Source organism: Carettochelys insculpta, chromosome 29, assembly GCF_033958435.1.
Source record: "Carettochelys insculpta isolate YL-2023 chromosome 29, ASM3395843v1, whole genome shotgun sequence".
NCBI classification, from domain to species: domain Eukaryota; kingdom Metazoa; phylum Chordata; order Testudines; family Carettochelyidae; genus Carettochelys; species Carettochelys insculpta.
In genome coordinates this window covers 12,033,177-12,050,020 of record NC_134165.1, presented here as the reverse complement: position 1 = coordinate 12,050,020, position 16,844 = coordinate 12,033,177, and the positions used below count along the sequence as shown (strand labels likewise).

Sequence of the window (16,844 nt, the reverse complement as noted above, 5' to 3'; positions counted from 1 at the left end):
AGTATTTAAATAAAACGTGGTTTTCTTATTTTTTCCTTTTCTAAACTCTATTTTGCTGCTTATCTAACCTGGGGTTTGGCTTCCAGTCTGACCAGCTGTGCAGAAAGAATTGCCCATGTAGCCAGTATTTCCGCTAACCTTTTCTACCCATGTGTGGATTTTTTTCCAGGCATGTGTGGAATAAATTTTTATGTGCATTGAGGCATGTTCCAATGTGCACCACCAATGGACACTCTGCTAATCAGCTGGGTGATATTTGAATCTCTCCCGAGAGGCCATGCCAGGGCACAGCTTACAGGGAACCCTGTGTGTAGCGTGCCATCAAGGTTTCTGAAAAGAGGGAACTAGTGATTTTTGGGAACCTGGCTGTAAGGCTCCCCAGAGGGCCCTTGCATTCAGAGAGCAAAAACACAATGTTCAGGCCCCCGTCCAGGGTTAGATGTCTGCGATCCCTGGAAATGTTGCAGTGCAGGTGTTCCCAGAATACAGCAGACAACACAATCTTGGCCTTGTAGATTCAGCATCACTTTCTCCTCCTTCTCACTTGTCTCTGGGTGGGAGATGAAAGTGCCCCCTCCCTTTTGTGTAGATGCTTTGAGTGGGCTGCTGTGTTGGCTTTCCCTTTCCCTGGGCCTTTGAGTCACATTCAAAAAGTTGCCCATTTTGTAAAAGCTGTCCTGGTCGGGAGAGTGCGGCTAAAGTGACTGGTGGCATTCGAACCCACAACCTTTGATTGACTGGTGCCCACTAATGGCTACAGCTTAGAAGGTCAACACCCTTTCCGCTGCACCTCACAGCCCCTCTCCTAATGCTTCAGCAAACCAGAAATTTCTCCTAAATAGCTGCAGACTCAAAAATCGGCCGTTACCTTGATAACTGGGTTAAAATTAACCCGGGGAACTTGCAGCCAGCGGGGTAACAGGATGTGGCCACGGGTGCTGTGTCTATGACCATGTGGTGTTGCAGGTTGATTCTTGGTCTGCTCTGCAAGGGGAAAGCTTTGCTCCTGTACTTCCAGTACTGCAGCCTCTGTCCCGGGGGACCCTCCCGGCCCCTCAGGCTATGTCCAGGTTGCAGGTCCAGAGCCCAGAAATCTGTTCTGGGAGCCTTCTGCTGACACGCCAGCCAGCCTGGTTTCATGAGGAACAAGGGCGGTGTGGGCAGAGGGGGCTTTCCTGACATTCGGCCCCAGGTGCACAGGCCAGAGTGCTGGGAAGGCCTCTCCCAACAGAACTGACGGCAGGGGATGAAACACGCTATGTGATTTGCTTCTCGTTTGCTGCCGGCTCTCTTCAAGCTAGCCACGGCCTCGTTTGCTGGGGCATCTGTTGTGGCAGGGCCGGTTCTCCTCATTCTGGAGGTGCCCCACCTGGCTGAGTTCGGGGTGCGCACGCTGGTGTCAGGCGAGCAGCTGTGGCTGGAGGGAGGTTCTGCTTTTGAGCGTGGGAAGCTGCCGAATGAGGAAACGCGCAGAACCTCCTCCCAGACTTTCTGTTATCACTAAATCCCATATGGGTCTTTCACCCTCCCCTCCCCAGTGTCCTGGCTTCTCTGGGGGGCTGGGGAACAACCCCCACCTGTTAATTTCAATGCTAGGGCCCCGTTAGCTACAGCTGGCGTTGGAGAAACGTTTGTCTAGTCCCTTCAAGCCAATCGGCCACAGCCTTTAGCTTCAGGCATAAAGGCCCCCTGCTCCTGGAGCGCTGAGGGCTGGGGTCAGTCCCTGCACTGGAGCTCAAGGGAAGTGGTGGTCACAGCAGAGGTAGTTGCCATTGAGTAGCCTCAGGCTTCCACTGAGAGGGGCCGGAGGAGAGAGGAGCTGGGTGCCTTGTTCCATGGGCTGTAAGGGCGTGAGCATGGCCTCTGTGGGACCACGCAGTGTGGAGGGGGAGGCAGTAAACATCCCAAGTCGTTTCCAAATGCCCTTCTATGGGGCGGCATTGGGCTCCCCCCCCACAAATAAACGGTTTCCAGTTAGACCTGGAGGAAGGAGCAGCTGGACCCCGTTGCCTGCCTGGGCCAAATGCATCCTGGCAACCCCGGCCCAGCTGTATTTTGGCCCCTTCCTTACGGCTGCCTGGCCCCCCCCGCTGTTTGGAAAGACCCTGTCCATCAGCGCAGACCCAGACACGGCACAGCTGCTGCCGGAGCGCTTTATTCCTCCCTGTGTTCACCCACCAAAGCGGGGGGGGGGGGGGGGGGGGGGGGGGGGGTTTTTTTTTTTGCCCCCCCCCCCCCCCCCCCCCGGAGCAGCACCTTTCCGGTGGGGCTGCAGGGTGAGGGATGCTTTGAGCATATCGGGGGCTCAGACCTGCTGGCATCTGGGGAGCGGCTCCACAGGTTAACTGCTTCTCTGCTGGGGCTGAAGCGCCCAGCTGTGATTCCCCCACACCCCGCCGCCCCGTGTCCGTAACTAGCCGGGAGGCTGTGCCGCGTTGCCCCTGGCTCCGCTCTGCCCTCGGTCGTGTCTTGGAACAAGGCTGCTCTGTACCAGAGGCCCCCCCAAAAGCAGGGCCTTGGTCATGCTGTGTCCCAGAGGCCCCCCCCTCAGAAGCAGGGCCTTGGTGCTGGGCACCCCGGCCCTTCCTGCTGGGCGCTGGCTCAGGGCTCTCCCGTGGGGATCAGCAGCTCATGCTCAGTGCCGGGGTCACTGACTGCAGGGAGCTGGGGATCGTGCTGTGCGGAGGTTGGGTGGCTATTAAAGCAGGAAGCCTGCAGGGCTGAGCTAGAACTGCAACCTGCTCCTCCCAAGTGGGGACACCCAGCTGGCAGCTCGATCGTGCCCGTCCCCGGGAGCCCCTGGTAGCGAGGTGTGTGGGGTCTCTCCAAGCAGCCGGGCCGCCACCTGCTCCTTCCCGTCCAGGAGCAGCCCAGCCCAATATGTGGTGGCTTTCAGCCGAGCTTGGGGGCTGCCAGGGCCAGGGTGGCAGCCGGGGCCTGCGCTGCTGGGCTCAGTCCTTGAAGTACGTGGGGTTGACGACCGTGGTGGTGGCGCTCTGGTACAGTGGGTTGTTGACCTGCGAGGGGAGAGGTTGCTGGCGTCAAAGGGCAAGCGGCGGCTGCGCTGGGTCTCGGGGGGCTTGGGCAATGTTCTTGCAGACCTGGGGCAAGCGGCTGCCCTGCTCTGCCCCTGGGGCTGCTGAGCTGGCTCCTGGCCCGGGGATGAGAGCGGCATGGGCTCAGAGGGTGCTGGGCTGCGGGTTGGCACTTCCTGACCCGCTGTGGACATAGCACAGGGCTGCAGCTCCTGGGGCTGGGGGGGAGCCTTCCAGGCTGGGAACCTGTCCAGTTCAGCCTGGAGGAGGGAGCTTGCCGGCTCCGGGGCCAAGGGCTGACTAGGCCAGGCAGGGGGAGGGACGGGGGCTGGGCGGGGGCTGACCTCATTCCCCTTGGCCCGCTCCCGCTCCTTCTCGAAGCGCGCGTACTCCCGCCGGTCCAGGAGCTCCACGGAGATGCGGTAAGCAACGATGACCATCAGCCCGATGAGCACGATGCCCAGGACCAAGCCCAGCACGATCATGGAGGTCTGGTCGATGACGGCTGTGGGAGGGGAGGAAGCGCTCAGGCCTGCGGGAAACCCCCCCAGCAAACCGAGCGGCGCCCCCCCCCCCCCGGCCCCTAGGGCTCGGCTCAGAGGTCCAGAGAGAACCGCAACAGCGGTAACGCCCTCCCCCCCGCCCCCCCAACCCCCCGCACTCACCATCCTTGTCCTTCACCCTCAGCACGACCACGGCCCCCTCCTGGCCGTCGATCAGGAAGATCAGGAGCCGCCCATCCTCCAGCTTCTCCTTGCACCACCGCTCGTCCACGGCGGGGGCCGGCTGCACCGTCACTACCGTGTGGTTGCACACGGCACTACAGTTGTGGCTCAGCAGGCCCGTCCCGAAGGCCTGGCAGTCTGCGCAGTCCCTGTGGGGCGCCCAGAGACGGGGCTGCCGTCAGCTGGCCCCTCCGGGGTCGCTCCTGCCCGCACGGCCCCCATCCAGTGCCCCAATCTGGCCCCACCCACGGGCTGTCCCCCCTCCGCCCCATGCGCTCCTGAGCTGCAGCACCTGCCATCCCATCTGCCATCTTGGACCCGTCCCCTGCCAGCCCGCCCCTCTGCCCTGGCCTCGGCACCGCCGGGAGGCGTCCGCACAGCAACGTTACTGCAAACGACCCGTCGCCAGGCCGCAAGCGTCTCCATGCTGCGCCCGCCGGCGTGCGGCACTGAACCTCGTCGTGCGAGGGAGAGCGCCGAGGCCGGCGCAGCAGAGGGGCCGCGGCGCCAGGGCCTGGGGGCTGTGTCGACATCCGCTGGCCTGGACTAGTTTACTCCGACCTCGCGCTGCTGTGTCGCCGTGGTAGCTGGGCTCAGAGCTGCTGGGCGCAGCACTCCCAGGGGCGCTGATCCGAATTAGGCTCTGTGTGTGGACGCGCTATTTCGGCGTAAGTGCTGCTTAGGGGCGACGCACGACTGCACCAGCGCGTTGGGGTAGTGACTCCGCTGTGGAGCCATAACACAGGCTGCTCCCCAGGGCTCTTGGGATGGCCGGGGCTTGGCTCTGGCGCCCCCTGACCCTGGGCGGGTGCACCCCATGCCCCTCGCTCACCGGTGCTCCTCGCATGGCGTCCGGCAGCCCGGGCAGCGGCTGCAGAGGCTGTCGAAGTAGCCCGGCTCACACTGGCACTTGTTGCAGAGGCACTGCCCGTGCCTGCTGCAGATCACGCCGTCCTGCTCGCACGCGCTGGTGTCCAGGCTGCACTCGCACGCGCTGCCCGTGTAACCCGGCTCGCACTGGCAATGCCCGCACTGGCACCGACCCCGGCCTGGGGGGGGACACAGCAGCGTCAGCCTGGGGAGGCGCTTCCCTCCCGCACCCCTCTCCCGGCCCAGCTCTCACCTCCGCAGAGCCGCCCGTCGTGCCGCTCGCAGCTGCCGTTGTCACACTCGCAGTGCTGCCCTTGCACGTTGCTGTTGCACTGGCACTGCCCGCACACGCACTGCCCCTTCCCGCTGCACACGGGGCCTGTGCCGTTCTGGCCCCGGCAGCTGGCCGCCAGGTCCGTGGTCTCGGCCAGCTCGCACTCGCACTGCCGGCCCACGCGGCCAGGGCTGCAGCTGCAGGGGGCGGCGGGTTAGGCGGGGGGCTTTGGGCCCTCCTCCCAGCCATGGGCCAAGCTGCCCGCAGCCCCACCCCCCGTGTGCCCAGCCGCCCCTCCTGAGCTGCTCCCAGCTGGGGCGGCCCCATGCGCTGCAGTTCCGCCCCTCCCCGCTGCCCGTCCCCGGCAGGGCCGTACCTGCAGGCCCCACAGGTGAGGTTGCCGTGGCCCCCGCTGCAGTGGGGGGAGTGGGGCTGGGGGGTGCGGCTGCAGGGGCACTCGCACAGCGTCTGCAGCTCCACGCGCACCACCTCGGTGAAGCCCAGCACCCGCAGCGTGAAGTCGTGCGACCCCTCCAGGCAGGCCTCAGCCTTCACCGTCACCGTGAACGACACCTGCGGGGGGACCGGCCTGTGCTAGGGGGGCGCTGAGCCAGGGGCAGACCTGGCCCCACAGAGACGGCCCCTCCTTCCCCTCGCCGGGCTCCCCAGCCCCTCCCCCTGCTAAACCGCCCCTCCCCTCACTGCCCCAGCCCCTGCCCTCACAGACGCTCCCTCCCCTCACTGCTCCCAAGCCCCGCCCCCCGTCAAACTGCTCCCTCCCCTCACTGCCCCTAGCCCCCTCCTGCAACTAAACTGCCCCCTCCCCTCGCCGGTTCCCCAGCCCCTCCCCCCAACTAAACCTCCCCCTCCCCTCACAGCTCCCAGCCCTTCCCCTCACAGAGACGACCCCTCCCCTCATTAAGCTACACAGTCCCCTCCCCCACTAAACCAACTCCTCCCCTCACTGCTCCCAGACCCTCCCCTCACAGAGACAACCCCTCCCCTCACTGGGCTCCCCAGCCCCCTCCCCCAGTTAAACTGCCCCCTGCCCTCACTAAACCATACCCCCTCCCCTCACCATGTTCCCCTGCCCCCTTCCCCCAACAGAACAGCCTTCCCCCTCCCCTCATGGTGCCTCCCCCCTCACTAAACTGCCCCTCCCCTCCCGGGCTCCCCAGCCCCTAACGAGCCGGCCTGCCCCTTCCCACCCCCCCACGTGTTCCGCCCTCCCTGGCCCAGGCAGCGGGGGCAGCTCAGCCAGGGCCCCGGTGTGGGGTGGTGCAGGGGGGCTCACCAGCTGGTTGATGTGGACACCGGAGCAAACCCCCCCCTGGCCCCCAGGGGCGCGGACGGCATCCCCGCAGTGCGGCTCGTAGGCCACGCTCACGCCCGGCGGCAGCTGCGAGTGCTCCAGGTTCACCGTGGACGACAGGCTCTGGGGGGAGAGGGGCATGGGGAGCCGGCCAGGAGCCTCGGGGCCGAGGGGGGCGGGGGCCTTCCTCCACTCGGCCCCCGCCGCTCCAGTGTCCACTCACCCACTCCTACCTCCCAGCCAGCCCAGCAAGCCCCACAGCCTCCCTGGCGCTGCCCTGCTCTGACCACTAGGCAACACCCCCCAGCCCCTCCATAAATGCCGAGGAAGCCATGCATGAGGGAGGGCCCTGTAGGGGGCAGGCTGGGGGGATACTGCAAGGATCCCTCAAAACCCTCAGCCCCGCCCTTACAGCCCCATCCCAACCCCCCACAGCCCCCATTACACCCCCCCACAACCCCTCCACAGCCTCCATCACAACCCCCCCCAACCCCCTCACAGTACCGCCACAGCCCCCATCACATCCCCCCCTTTACAGCCCCCATTACGCCCCCCCCACAACCCCCCTTCACAGGCCCCCCTCACAGGCCCCCCCCTCACGTTGTAGGCATCCGAGATGAGCTGCACCACGTTGCTGGAATCCTCCTTCAGCTCCCCCACCACTGACTTGGGGATCAGGCGGCTCAGCTCCTGCGGGGGGGGGGGGGGACATGCTGGGTGCGTGCGTGACTCCCCCCACACACACACACACCCCGGCTCTGCCCCAGCCCCTGCGCTCACCTGGTACGCGGCCAGCGTGGTGCTGGTGACGGCAAAGATGGGCTGGATGTTGGCAGCTGAAAGCACCTGGGCCAGGTGCCCCACCGAGGGGTAATCCTGCAACGAGTGGTGGGGCCCACCTGTCACCGCGCAGGGGCGAACCCAGGAGTCTGGGCTCTGGCCCCTCCCCCCCCAGTGCCGAGGATGGAACCGGGGGCCCTCGCAGATACCACACCCCCCCGTCACGCACCCCGAGCGATGGCAGCCAGGGCAGGGCCCAGCGAACTGAAGAAGGGCAAAGGTTACACCCGGCTTTCCGAAGAGGGGCAGCTGCCCCCAGGGATGACAGACTGGGGCTGACACTGCGGCTCCGTGGGGGGCTGAGCCGCGCCCATGCTGGCTGGGGATGGGCTGGGGCTGGCACGGTACAGAGGGGGGTGGTCTCTGTGGGGGGCTGGGCCGGGCCTGTGCTGGCTGGGGCTGGGACTGGGGCTGGCATGGTATGGGGTGGGGGTCCATGAGGGGCTGGACTGGCTCAGTGCTGGCTGGGGCTGGGGCTGGCACGGTACGGGGGGGGGGGGGGGGTCCGTGGGGGGCTGGGCTGGCTCAGTGCTTGCTGGGGAAGGGCTGGGGCTGCGGCTGGCACGGTTTGGAGGGGGTGCTCCGTGGGGGGCTGGGCTGGCCCAGTGCTGGCTGGGGCTGGGGCTGGCACAGCATGGTGGTGGGGCTCCGTGGGGGGCTGGCACAGCACAGGGGGCACAGGAAGACCCTTGCTCGGACAGACAGACGGACACAGCTCTTGCCCAGCAGCGTTACGAATGGCTGTGCTGGGCTAGGCCGGGCTGATGTGCACCCCGCAGCTGGAACCGGCGTCGGGGTGGGGGGGGCGGGGTCTGCGAAGGGCTGGGGGACCCCCCTTGCAGGGCGGGGGCAGACCTACGTAGAGGTGGCTTTTGCTGTAGAGGCCGTTGGCGTCGAGGTGGCACCGGTTGTCGTTGGGGAGGTAGATGCCGCCCAGTTTGCCGTCTCCCGCCGTGTGGAAGACGTCGTCTGACGTGAAAACCAGCAGGCGCGTCACATTCCGCCAGCCAATCCGGTCCTAGGGGTGCAGGGGGGTGAGCAGGTACCCCCCCCCCCCGGTGCCTCCAGCCTGCACACCCAGTCACACCCCCTGGGGCTACACACAGACCCCTGGGCACACGCGTGAACTTGTGTGCCCCCCCAGCAATGCACACTTCCACACCCATGTGCACACACACGTGTGAGTGTGCAACCCTCCAGCTAGGCACACGCCCTGACGTGCACACACACCCTTGTGCTCGCATAACCAGTGCATACATCCCCCTGTGCATGACCACGCCCGAGTGTGCGCACATCCACACACAGAGCCAATCACACACCAGTGCTCACACACACACACACACACACCCCTGGCTATGCATCCCCCCATGTGCACTGTCGTACACTTGGAAGACGGATGTGTGCACACACACACAGAGCCAATCACTCTCACACACACCCCCATGCGCACGCACAGCCTGGCACTAGCATCCTGGTGCCTCTTCTTGCACACACAGCCTGGCCTGAATGCACACCTCCCGCGACTCTCGCATCCTGGCAGCAAAGTGCAGGTCCACACCTATTTGCACCCCCCCCACATTGAGGTGCACACCCATTCGCACACATGCGCTCGCACGGCCATGCGAGTGACACATCAGGGAACGCCCCAGAGCCAGCCCCCCCCCCACAGCTCACCTCGCACACGGCCACCTGCATGATGGCGTCAAAGCCGCCCTCGGGCGCGTCCAGGTTGCCCGAGATGCGCTGCCGGCTCACACGGCTCTCGAACTCGCTGGCGTTGTCGGTGAGCGGCAGCACGTGGCGGAAGCTGACGGGCGAGTCGCACTGCTCGTGGCGCTGGGGGCAGGGGTTCCGCAGCTTGGCCGGCACCGTGCTGACGTAGGGCAGGACGGTCTTGTCCACGAAGGAGCCGAAGCCTGAGGGGGGCAGAGGCAGAGCTGGGCTCCAGCACCCCCCGCCCCACCGCTGCCCTCATCCCCCTCCCCTCCCAGGGTAAGGTATGGAACCCAGGAGTCCTGGCTCCCAGCACCCCCCCCGCTCTAACCACCAGTCCTCACTGCCCTCCCAGAGCCAGGAGAGAATCCAGGAGTCCTGGCTCCCAGCCCCCCCCCCGCTCTAACCAGCAATCCTCACTGCCCTCCCAGAGCCGGGAGGGAACCCAGGAGTCCTGGCTCCCAGCCCTGTGCTCTAACCACCAGCCCTACCCTGTGCCCTCTGCCCATTGCTGCCCGCCAGCTCATAGGGGCACTGGCTGTGGGGCCAGACTGCACACACCATGGCTCCATCCACGCTCCATGGGGGAGCAAAGGGTGAGGACAGGTGTGGAGCCTGCAGAGAGCAGCAGGTGGGGGGCATCGCCCCATGGGGGGGTGGGGGTGGAGTCTGAGGAGAGCAGGGTTGGGGCATCGCCCAATGGGGGGGTGGGGATGGAGTCTGAGGACAGCGGGGGTGGGGCATCGCCCCATGGGGGGGTGGGGATGGAGTCTGAGGACAGCGGGGGTGGGGCATCGCCCCATGGGGGGGTGGGGATGGAGTCTGAGGAGAGCAGGGTTGGGGCATCGCCCCATGGGGGGGTGGGAATGGAGTCTGAGGACAGCGGGGGTGGGGCATCGCCCTGGAGGGGGGGGCCCCATACCAATCTTCACAGACTTGGTGATGTTCCTGAGCGTGGCCAGCAGGTCACTGCCGAGCTTCTTGACGTTCTCCAGGTCGTCCTTCATGGAGTAGGACAGGTCCATCAGGTAGTAGAGGTCCACGGGGTAGCCCTCGGCCCGCTTGAACCGCACCGAGAAGTTTCTCTGCTCTCCTGGGGGCAGCCAAGGACCCGACTCAGCAGGGGAACCTGCCACAGGGCTGGGTCTTGCGGGGAGACCCCGTTCCCCTGCCCATCCCCCCATTCCTCCATCCATGACCTCACAGCCCTCCCCAACATGCCACCCCCCCCCATAACTACCCAGCCCCCTCCTTGGTGACCCCACCTCTCCAACCCCCTGACACTAGTATCCATCCATCACTCTCCATCCAGCCTGTAGCCTCCAGCCCCATGCACACACCTGCCCAGCCTACTTACCTCCCAGCTAACCAGCCAGCTCCGTGCTAACCCCAAGCCTGGCCCAGGGCCCGGCTCCAGCCACCACCTCCCGCTGCCAGTCTCAGCCCCACTGGGACCCACCGGGTCGGAGCTGCAGGGTAACCCTCTGGGGGGCCAGCTGGGTCACGGTCTCCTGCTCGGCGCTGTCGCTCAGGGGCACGTCGTCCTGGACCTGGAGGTGGCCCTGTGGCTGAACCACCTCCCCCAGGGCGCAGCCGCGACGGGCCAGCTCCTCCCGCGTGGCGCACCGCGTGGCATCCAGCTGGCCCGCCAGAGTGAAGTTCTGGGGGAGGGTGGAGGGGGTCAGCCCACAAGCCTGGGCCCCTTGTCCCTTTCCCCAATACGCTGCTCCCCAGAGCTCTCCCCACCCCCACTGGCGGACACCACCCAGAGCTCCCTCTGGAGCCCGGGGGCACCCACATGCCCCTTTCCCCCACCCCCCCAGAAGGGGCACTCTGGAAAAACCATGGAGGTGATCTGCAAGGGATCCATTCTGGAAGAGGGGAAAGTGATCATGAGCAGTCAACATGAATTCACCCAGGGCAAGGCCTGCCTGGCCAAGCTGATCAGCTTCTATGACGAGGTAACAGGCTCCATGGCCATGGGGAAGCCAATGGACATGATATACCTTGACTTCAGCAAAGCTTTTGATCCCGCCTCCCACAACCTTCTTGCCCATAAGTTAAGGAAGAATGGATTGGACCCATGGACTGTAAGATGGATAGAAAGCTGGCTTGATGGCCAGGCCCAAGGGGTAGTGGTCAATGACTCAGTGTCTGTTTGGTGGTTGGTTTCAAGTGGAGGGCCCCAAGAATGGGTTCTAAGGTCAGTACTGTTCAACAGCTTTGTTAATGACTTGGAAGAGGGGATGGACTGCACCCTCAGCCAATGTGCAGATGACTGTGAGCTAGGGGATCAGGTAGACACACTGGAAAGTAGAGATGGGATCCAGAGTGACCTGGCTACCCAAAAGAAAGCTGATGAGGTTCAACAAGAAGTGCAGAGTCCTGCCCTTGGGAGGGAAGGATACCGAGCACTGTAACAGGCTGAAGACCAACTGGCTAGGTAGCAGTGCAGCAGAAAAGGACCTGGGGATCACAGCGAGTGAGAGGCTGGATATGAGCCAGCAGTGGGCCCTTGTAGCCAGGAAAGCTAATGGCATATTGGGGTGCATTAGGAGAAGCATTTCCAGCAGATCTAGAGAAGTGGATATTCCCCTCTACTCCGCTCTGGTGAGGCCACATCTAGAGTATTGTGTCCAGTTATGGGCCCCCCCGGTATAGAAAGGATCACAGAACACTAGGACTGGAAGGGACCTCAAGAAGCCATCGAGTCCAGCCCCCTGCCCCAATGGCAGGACCAAGTACTGTCTAAACCATCCCTGATAGACATCTATCTAACCTGTTCTTAAATATCTCCAGCGATGGAGATTCCACAACCTCTCTTGGCAATTTATTCCACTGTTTGACCACCCTGACAGTTAGGAACTTTTTCCTAATGTTCAACCTAAACCTTCCTTGCTGCAGTTTAAGCCCATTGCCTCTTGTTCTATCCTCAGAGGCCAAAAAGAACAAGATTGCTCCCTCCTCCTTACGACACCCTTTTAGATACCTGAAAACCGCTATCATGTCACCCCTCAATCTTCTCTTTTCCAAACTAAACAAGCCCAATTCTTTCAGCCTTTCTTCATAGGTCACATTCTCTAGCCCTTTAATCATTCTTGTCGCTCTTCTCTGGACCCTCTCTAATTTCTCCACATCTTTCTTGAACTGCGGTGCCCAGAACTGGACACAATACTCCAGCTGAGGCCTAACCAGCGCAGAGTAGAGCGCAGAGTAGAGGATGTGGATGCATTGGAGCAGGTTCAGCGGACAGCAACCAAAACGATCAGGGGGCTGGAGCACATGACTTACAAGGAGATGCTGAGGGATTCGGCCCCATTTAGTTTGCAGAAGAGAAGAGTGAGGGGCCATTTGACAGCAGCCTCCAACTTCCTGAAGGGGGGGCTCTAAAGAGAATGGAGAGAGGCTGTTCTCAGTGGTGTCAGATGGCAGAACAAGGAGCCATGGTCTGAAGTTGAAGAGGGAGAGGTCTAGGTTGGATATTAGGAAAAGCTATTTCCCCAGGAGGGTGGTGAAGCCCTGGAATGCGTTGCCTAGAAAGGTGGTGGAATCTCCATCCCTAGAGGTTTGTTACATCCCGGCTTGACAAGGTCCTGGCTGGGATGATTGAGTTGGGGTTGGTCCTGCTCTGGGCAGGGGGCTGGACTCAATACCTCCTGAGGTCCCTTCCAGCCCTGGGATTCTGTGATTCTCTGATTTCAAGCCCCGGTGGATGACGTGGGGAGGGACTCCTCTGCCCAGCCTGCTGGGCCCCCCACCGCCCCAGTACATGCGAGAGGAGCTGCTGGACGCATTTCTTTGTCTGTTTCTCACTGATGGTTTCCTGTTGCTGTAAGGTGACAAACCACAGCATAAGCAGCCATCAGGGGAGGGTGGGGCTTTCACCATTGTCCCCCCCAGACGTTTGCCCGGACTGCCAGAGGGACAGCTGGCCCTCCTCCCCCGTCCCTCTGCTCCCATAGGCACAATCCTTGGCCTCCTGAGCGGTGGGGCAGTCCCCTGGCCAGCACCGGTAGTAGGGCTTTTATCCTTTCTGTTGCACTGTCTGTTGCACCCCATCTCACTAGGAAGCAGCACCAGTACCAGGCCCAGCTGCATGGGTGTGGCTGTGGGGGGGCTGGGGTCCAGTTCTACCCCCCACATCCACAGAGAGGCCAGTGGGGTTCCACGCTGTCCCCCTCCACACCGGCAAATGAGAGCCTAATTCTGCACCAAGGGCTGCCCCCTGCAAGGCCGGAGACATCCAGAACTGCCAGGGGAGTCCCCCTTCCCGTCATCACAGCTCCTCCGTGTGGCCTAGGCTGGGGGTGGGGAGGGCTGGGTCTGCTTGGCCTGGTGGCTGGGTCCTGCTAGGGTCTGTGCCAGAGGGACCCTAGCGTGTCTGTGAGAAGAGGCCCATGCCCCAGGGGCCACATCTGCCCAGCACCAGGCAAGCAAGGGCAGAGCCATGCGGAACAGGCACAGCAGGGCCGGGAGGCTGGATGCCTGGGTTCTAGGCCCCGCTCAGGGAGGGAAGTGGGGGCTGGGAGGCAGGACACCTGGGGCCTCTTCCCAGTTCTGTCACTGACTCACTTTGGGGTCTGAACTGCTGCCTGCACTGAGACTCAGTTTCCCTCCCCCTCCCTCCGTACACACTCGCCCGGGCCGGCTCTCGTGCCCCTCGGCCGGAAGGCGAGTTGGATGCAGCGCCGTTAAGTTACACGACCCCCTCTCAGCTCAGAGATCCCCCCCGGCTTCCTGCCTTGCTGGCTGGCAGGATGTGGTGAGCTGCTGTCACCTGCCAGCTGGGACCTCCCCGCCCCTCCCCAGCTGGGATAACGCACCGCAGAGGAGTTCCGCCCGCTGGGCCACGGTGCACCTGGAGCGGGGCAGCTGGGCACGGCAGGTTCGTTGCTGGCTGCGTGGGTCTGGGGCAGCAAGAGGGGCGTGGGGGGTGGGCATGAAATTCACAGCCCATTAGGGTCAATTTCACAGCCCCAGGGTTTGACGGGGGGGACATTTCTGGTTTTCAGCTGAAATGTCCCAGTATTGCAAGCGTGGGGCTCTGACCCCCAGCAGGTGGTGGGGTCGTGTGCTTCCCACCCTCACTTCGGTGCTGCCTGCTGAGCTGGACTCCCAAGGCAGCAGCCACAGGAGGTTCCCAGTGGCAGGGCTGGGTCTGATCTCCCCCCTGCCATGGGGAGCGGCCCAGCCAGGAGCCCCCCGCCGTCAGTCCAGGGGAGGGACGCTCACTCGCTCTCTGCGTGGCTGCAGCCAGAGCTGCCCCCCGCCCCACAGGCAGCTGCAGGGCTCTAAAGCTGCTGCCAGGCCCAGACGGCGTCTGGCAATGGGGGAGGTACCCGGAGGGGGATCTGGCTGGTCTCTCCTCTCCCCCAGCAGCTCGGCCGGAGATGGGCAAGTCGGGTCCCTGAACTGCTGTCGGAGCTGGGAAGCCCCTTTGATGGGCCAGGCGCTTCCAGGGAGAAGATGTCTGATTTCATAGGGGAGGGCCTATTTCACGGCCAGGGCGCAGCTGGTCTGGCCCTAGACACTGGGGGAATCATGGTTCTCCCTCCGGGGCCTCTGAGGAGAGGACAAGGGGCAATGGGCTTAAACTGCAGCAAGGGAGGTTTAGGTTGGACATTAGAAAAAACTTCCTACCTGTCAGTGCGGGTAAGCACTGGGCTAAGCAGGCTGGGGAGGCTGTGCGACCTCCAGCACTGGACATATTTAAGAGCAGGTTAGACAGACACCTGTCGGGGATGGCCTAGATGGTGCCTGGTGTGATGGAGTGGGGGGAGTGCATGTGTGAGACTCAGGCTGGATGTGAGAGATAAGCAGAGCAGCTCTCAGCAGCTAAGGATGACCCTGGGGCTATAACCTAGGCTGGCAGGTAACACCTCTGCCCTGAACAAAGAGGAGGGAGGGGCCGAGCTGGGTTTGCTTCTGGGGCGCAGCTGGAAGCTGGAGGGAAGAGGGAGCTGGAAGGCAGCCAGCCTGGCGACGGGGGAAGCTACATCCCAGAGGGGCACCCCTCAGGCTCCTCTCCCCAGGATGGGTTGGAATGACTGTCTCTGACTGCTGCACTGACTCTTCTGTAAGAAACTGGGCCTCTGTCACCTAATAAACTTCCTGTTCTACCTGCTGAGTGAGAGTCACTCCTGCTGGCAGATGGGGTGCAGTGCATGGGGACCCCTGAACCCCATCACACCTGGTCCTGCTGCGAGGGCAGAGGGCTGGACTCGATGACCTCTGGAGGTCCCTTCCCATTCTAGTGATCTATGATCTAGAGAGGGGTGGAATCTCCATCCCTTGAGGTTTTTAAGTCCCGGCTGGACAAGGTCCTGGCTGGGATGACTTAGTGGATTGTTCCTGCTTGAAGCAGGGGGCTGGACTAGACGACCTCCTGAGGTCCCTTCCAGCCCTGTGATTCTGTGATTCTGGTGATTCTCCAGGACTAGATACAACCCTGCCTGCTCCAGACAAAGAAAGGGCCTGTGGGCTGCAAGTGAGGGGCACCGGCAGAACTGGGAGGCAGGGGGCTGTGGGACGGGAGTGATGGGCACTGGCAGAGCTGGGGGGCAGGGGCCCCAGCAGCTGGCCAGGAGCCCAGAGCTGGGCCGGCAGGGGCTGCGGGTGGGGAGTAAGGGGCCCCGGCGGAGCTGGGCGGCGGGGACGTGGGGGCGCTGTGTCTGTCTGACTCAGTTGGTTACTTTCACAAATACTAAGTGCGTGAGAAGTGAGAGGAAGAGCAGAGAAAGGCCAAGGGTGAATCACAGGCCATGGCTGGGATGAGAGTCACCTCTGTGAGACAGCGCTGCTAAGGGGCATGGGCAGAGCTGGTTGCCCAGTTTGGGAGGCTCTCAGGTCTCAGATAGCAGGGGGCTGCGGGTGAGGAGTGAGGGGCACCGGCGGAGCTGGGCAGGGCTGGGCTGGCAGGGGGCTGCAGGTGAGGAGTGAGGGGCACTGGTGGAGCTGGGCAGGGCTGGGCTGGCAGGGGGCTGCGGGTGAGGAGTGACGGGCACCGGCGGAGCTGGGCAGGGCTGCGCTGGCAGGGGGCTGCGGGTGAGGAGTGACGGGCACCGGCGGAGCTGGGCAGGGCTGCGCTGGCAGGGGGCTGCGGGTGAGGAGTGAGGGGCACTGGTGGAGCTGGGCAGGGCTGGGCTGGCAGGGGGCTGCAGGTGAGGATTGAGGGGCACTGGTGGAGCTGGGCAGGGCTGGGCTGGCAGGGGGCTGCGGGTGAGGAGTGAGGGGCACTGGCGGAGCTGGGCAGGGCTGCGCTGGCAGGGGGCTGCGGGTGAGGAGTGAGGGGCACTGGCGGAGCTGGGCAGGGCTGGGCTGGCAGGGGGCTGCGGGTGAGGAGTGACGGGCACCGGCGGAGCTGGGCAGGGCTGCGCTGGCAGGGGGCTGCGGGTGAGGAGTGAGGGGCACTGGCGGAGCTGGGCAGGGCTGGGCTGGCAGGGGGCTGCGGGTGAGGAGTGAGGGGCACCGGTGGAGCTGGGCAGGGCTGCGCTGGCAGGGGGTTGCGGGTGAGGAGTGAGGGGCACCGGTGGAGCTGGGCAGGGCTGGGCTGGCAGGGGGCTGCGGGTGAGGAGTGAGGGGCACCGGTGGAGCTGGGCAGGGCTGCGCTGGCAGGGGGCTGCGGGTGAGGAGTGAGGGGCACTGGTGGAGCTGGGCAGGGCTGGGCTGGCAGGGGGCTGCGGGTGAGGATTGAGGGGCACCGGCGGAGCTGGGCAGGGCTGCGCTGGCAGGGGGTTGCGGGTGAGGAGTGAGGGGCACCGGCGGAGCTGGGCAGGGCTGGGCTGGCAGGGGGCTGCGGGTGAGGAATGAGGGGCACCGGCGGAGCTGGGCAGGGCTGCGCTGGCAGGGGCTGCGTGTCGGGACGGAAAGGTGCTGGGGTCATAGTGTCAGTGGCGTGGGCATGGGGCCCGGGGTGTGGGCATAGGGCTCTGAGGGGCTGGCTGGGGCGTGGGAGGGGACATGCTCTGCTCTGGGCTCCCCGCTGCACCCGCGGGCACTTACCAGCGCCTGACACCAAGCACAGCTGGGATGGGAGCAGATGCAGTCACGGCAGGAGGCCTGGGGCCGGCAGGAGC

At 64.1% G+C, this 16,844-nt stretch overlaps 1 protein-coding gene across 1 annotated transcript; it reads right to left on the bottom strand.

The window, feature by feature from the left end:
* Positions 1–2,444: 2,444 nt before the first annotated feature.
* ITGB7 (integrin subunit beta 7) lies at positions 2,445–16,844 on the bottom strand. The gene is made up of 14 exons (XM_074979601.1): positions 16,771–16,844; positions 10,229–10,430; positions 9,692–9,862; positions 8,731–8,972; positions 7,916–8,074; positions 6,997–7,092; positions 6,817–6,906; positions 6,199–6,339; positions 5,281–5,477; positions 4,884–5,101; positions 4,593–4,809; positions 3,701–3,909; positions 3,380–3,540; positions 2,445–3,017 (listed from the first exon to the last, which is right to left on the bottom strand). Exons 3-14 carry the CDS (start codon positions 9,792–9,794, stop codon positions 2,952–2,954), a joined length of 1,899 nt encoding a protein of 632 aa, XP_074835702.1. The 5' UTR covers positions 9,795–9,862; positions 10,229–10,430; positions 16,771–16,844; the 3' UTR covers positions 2,445–2,951.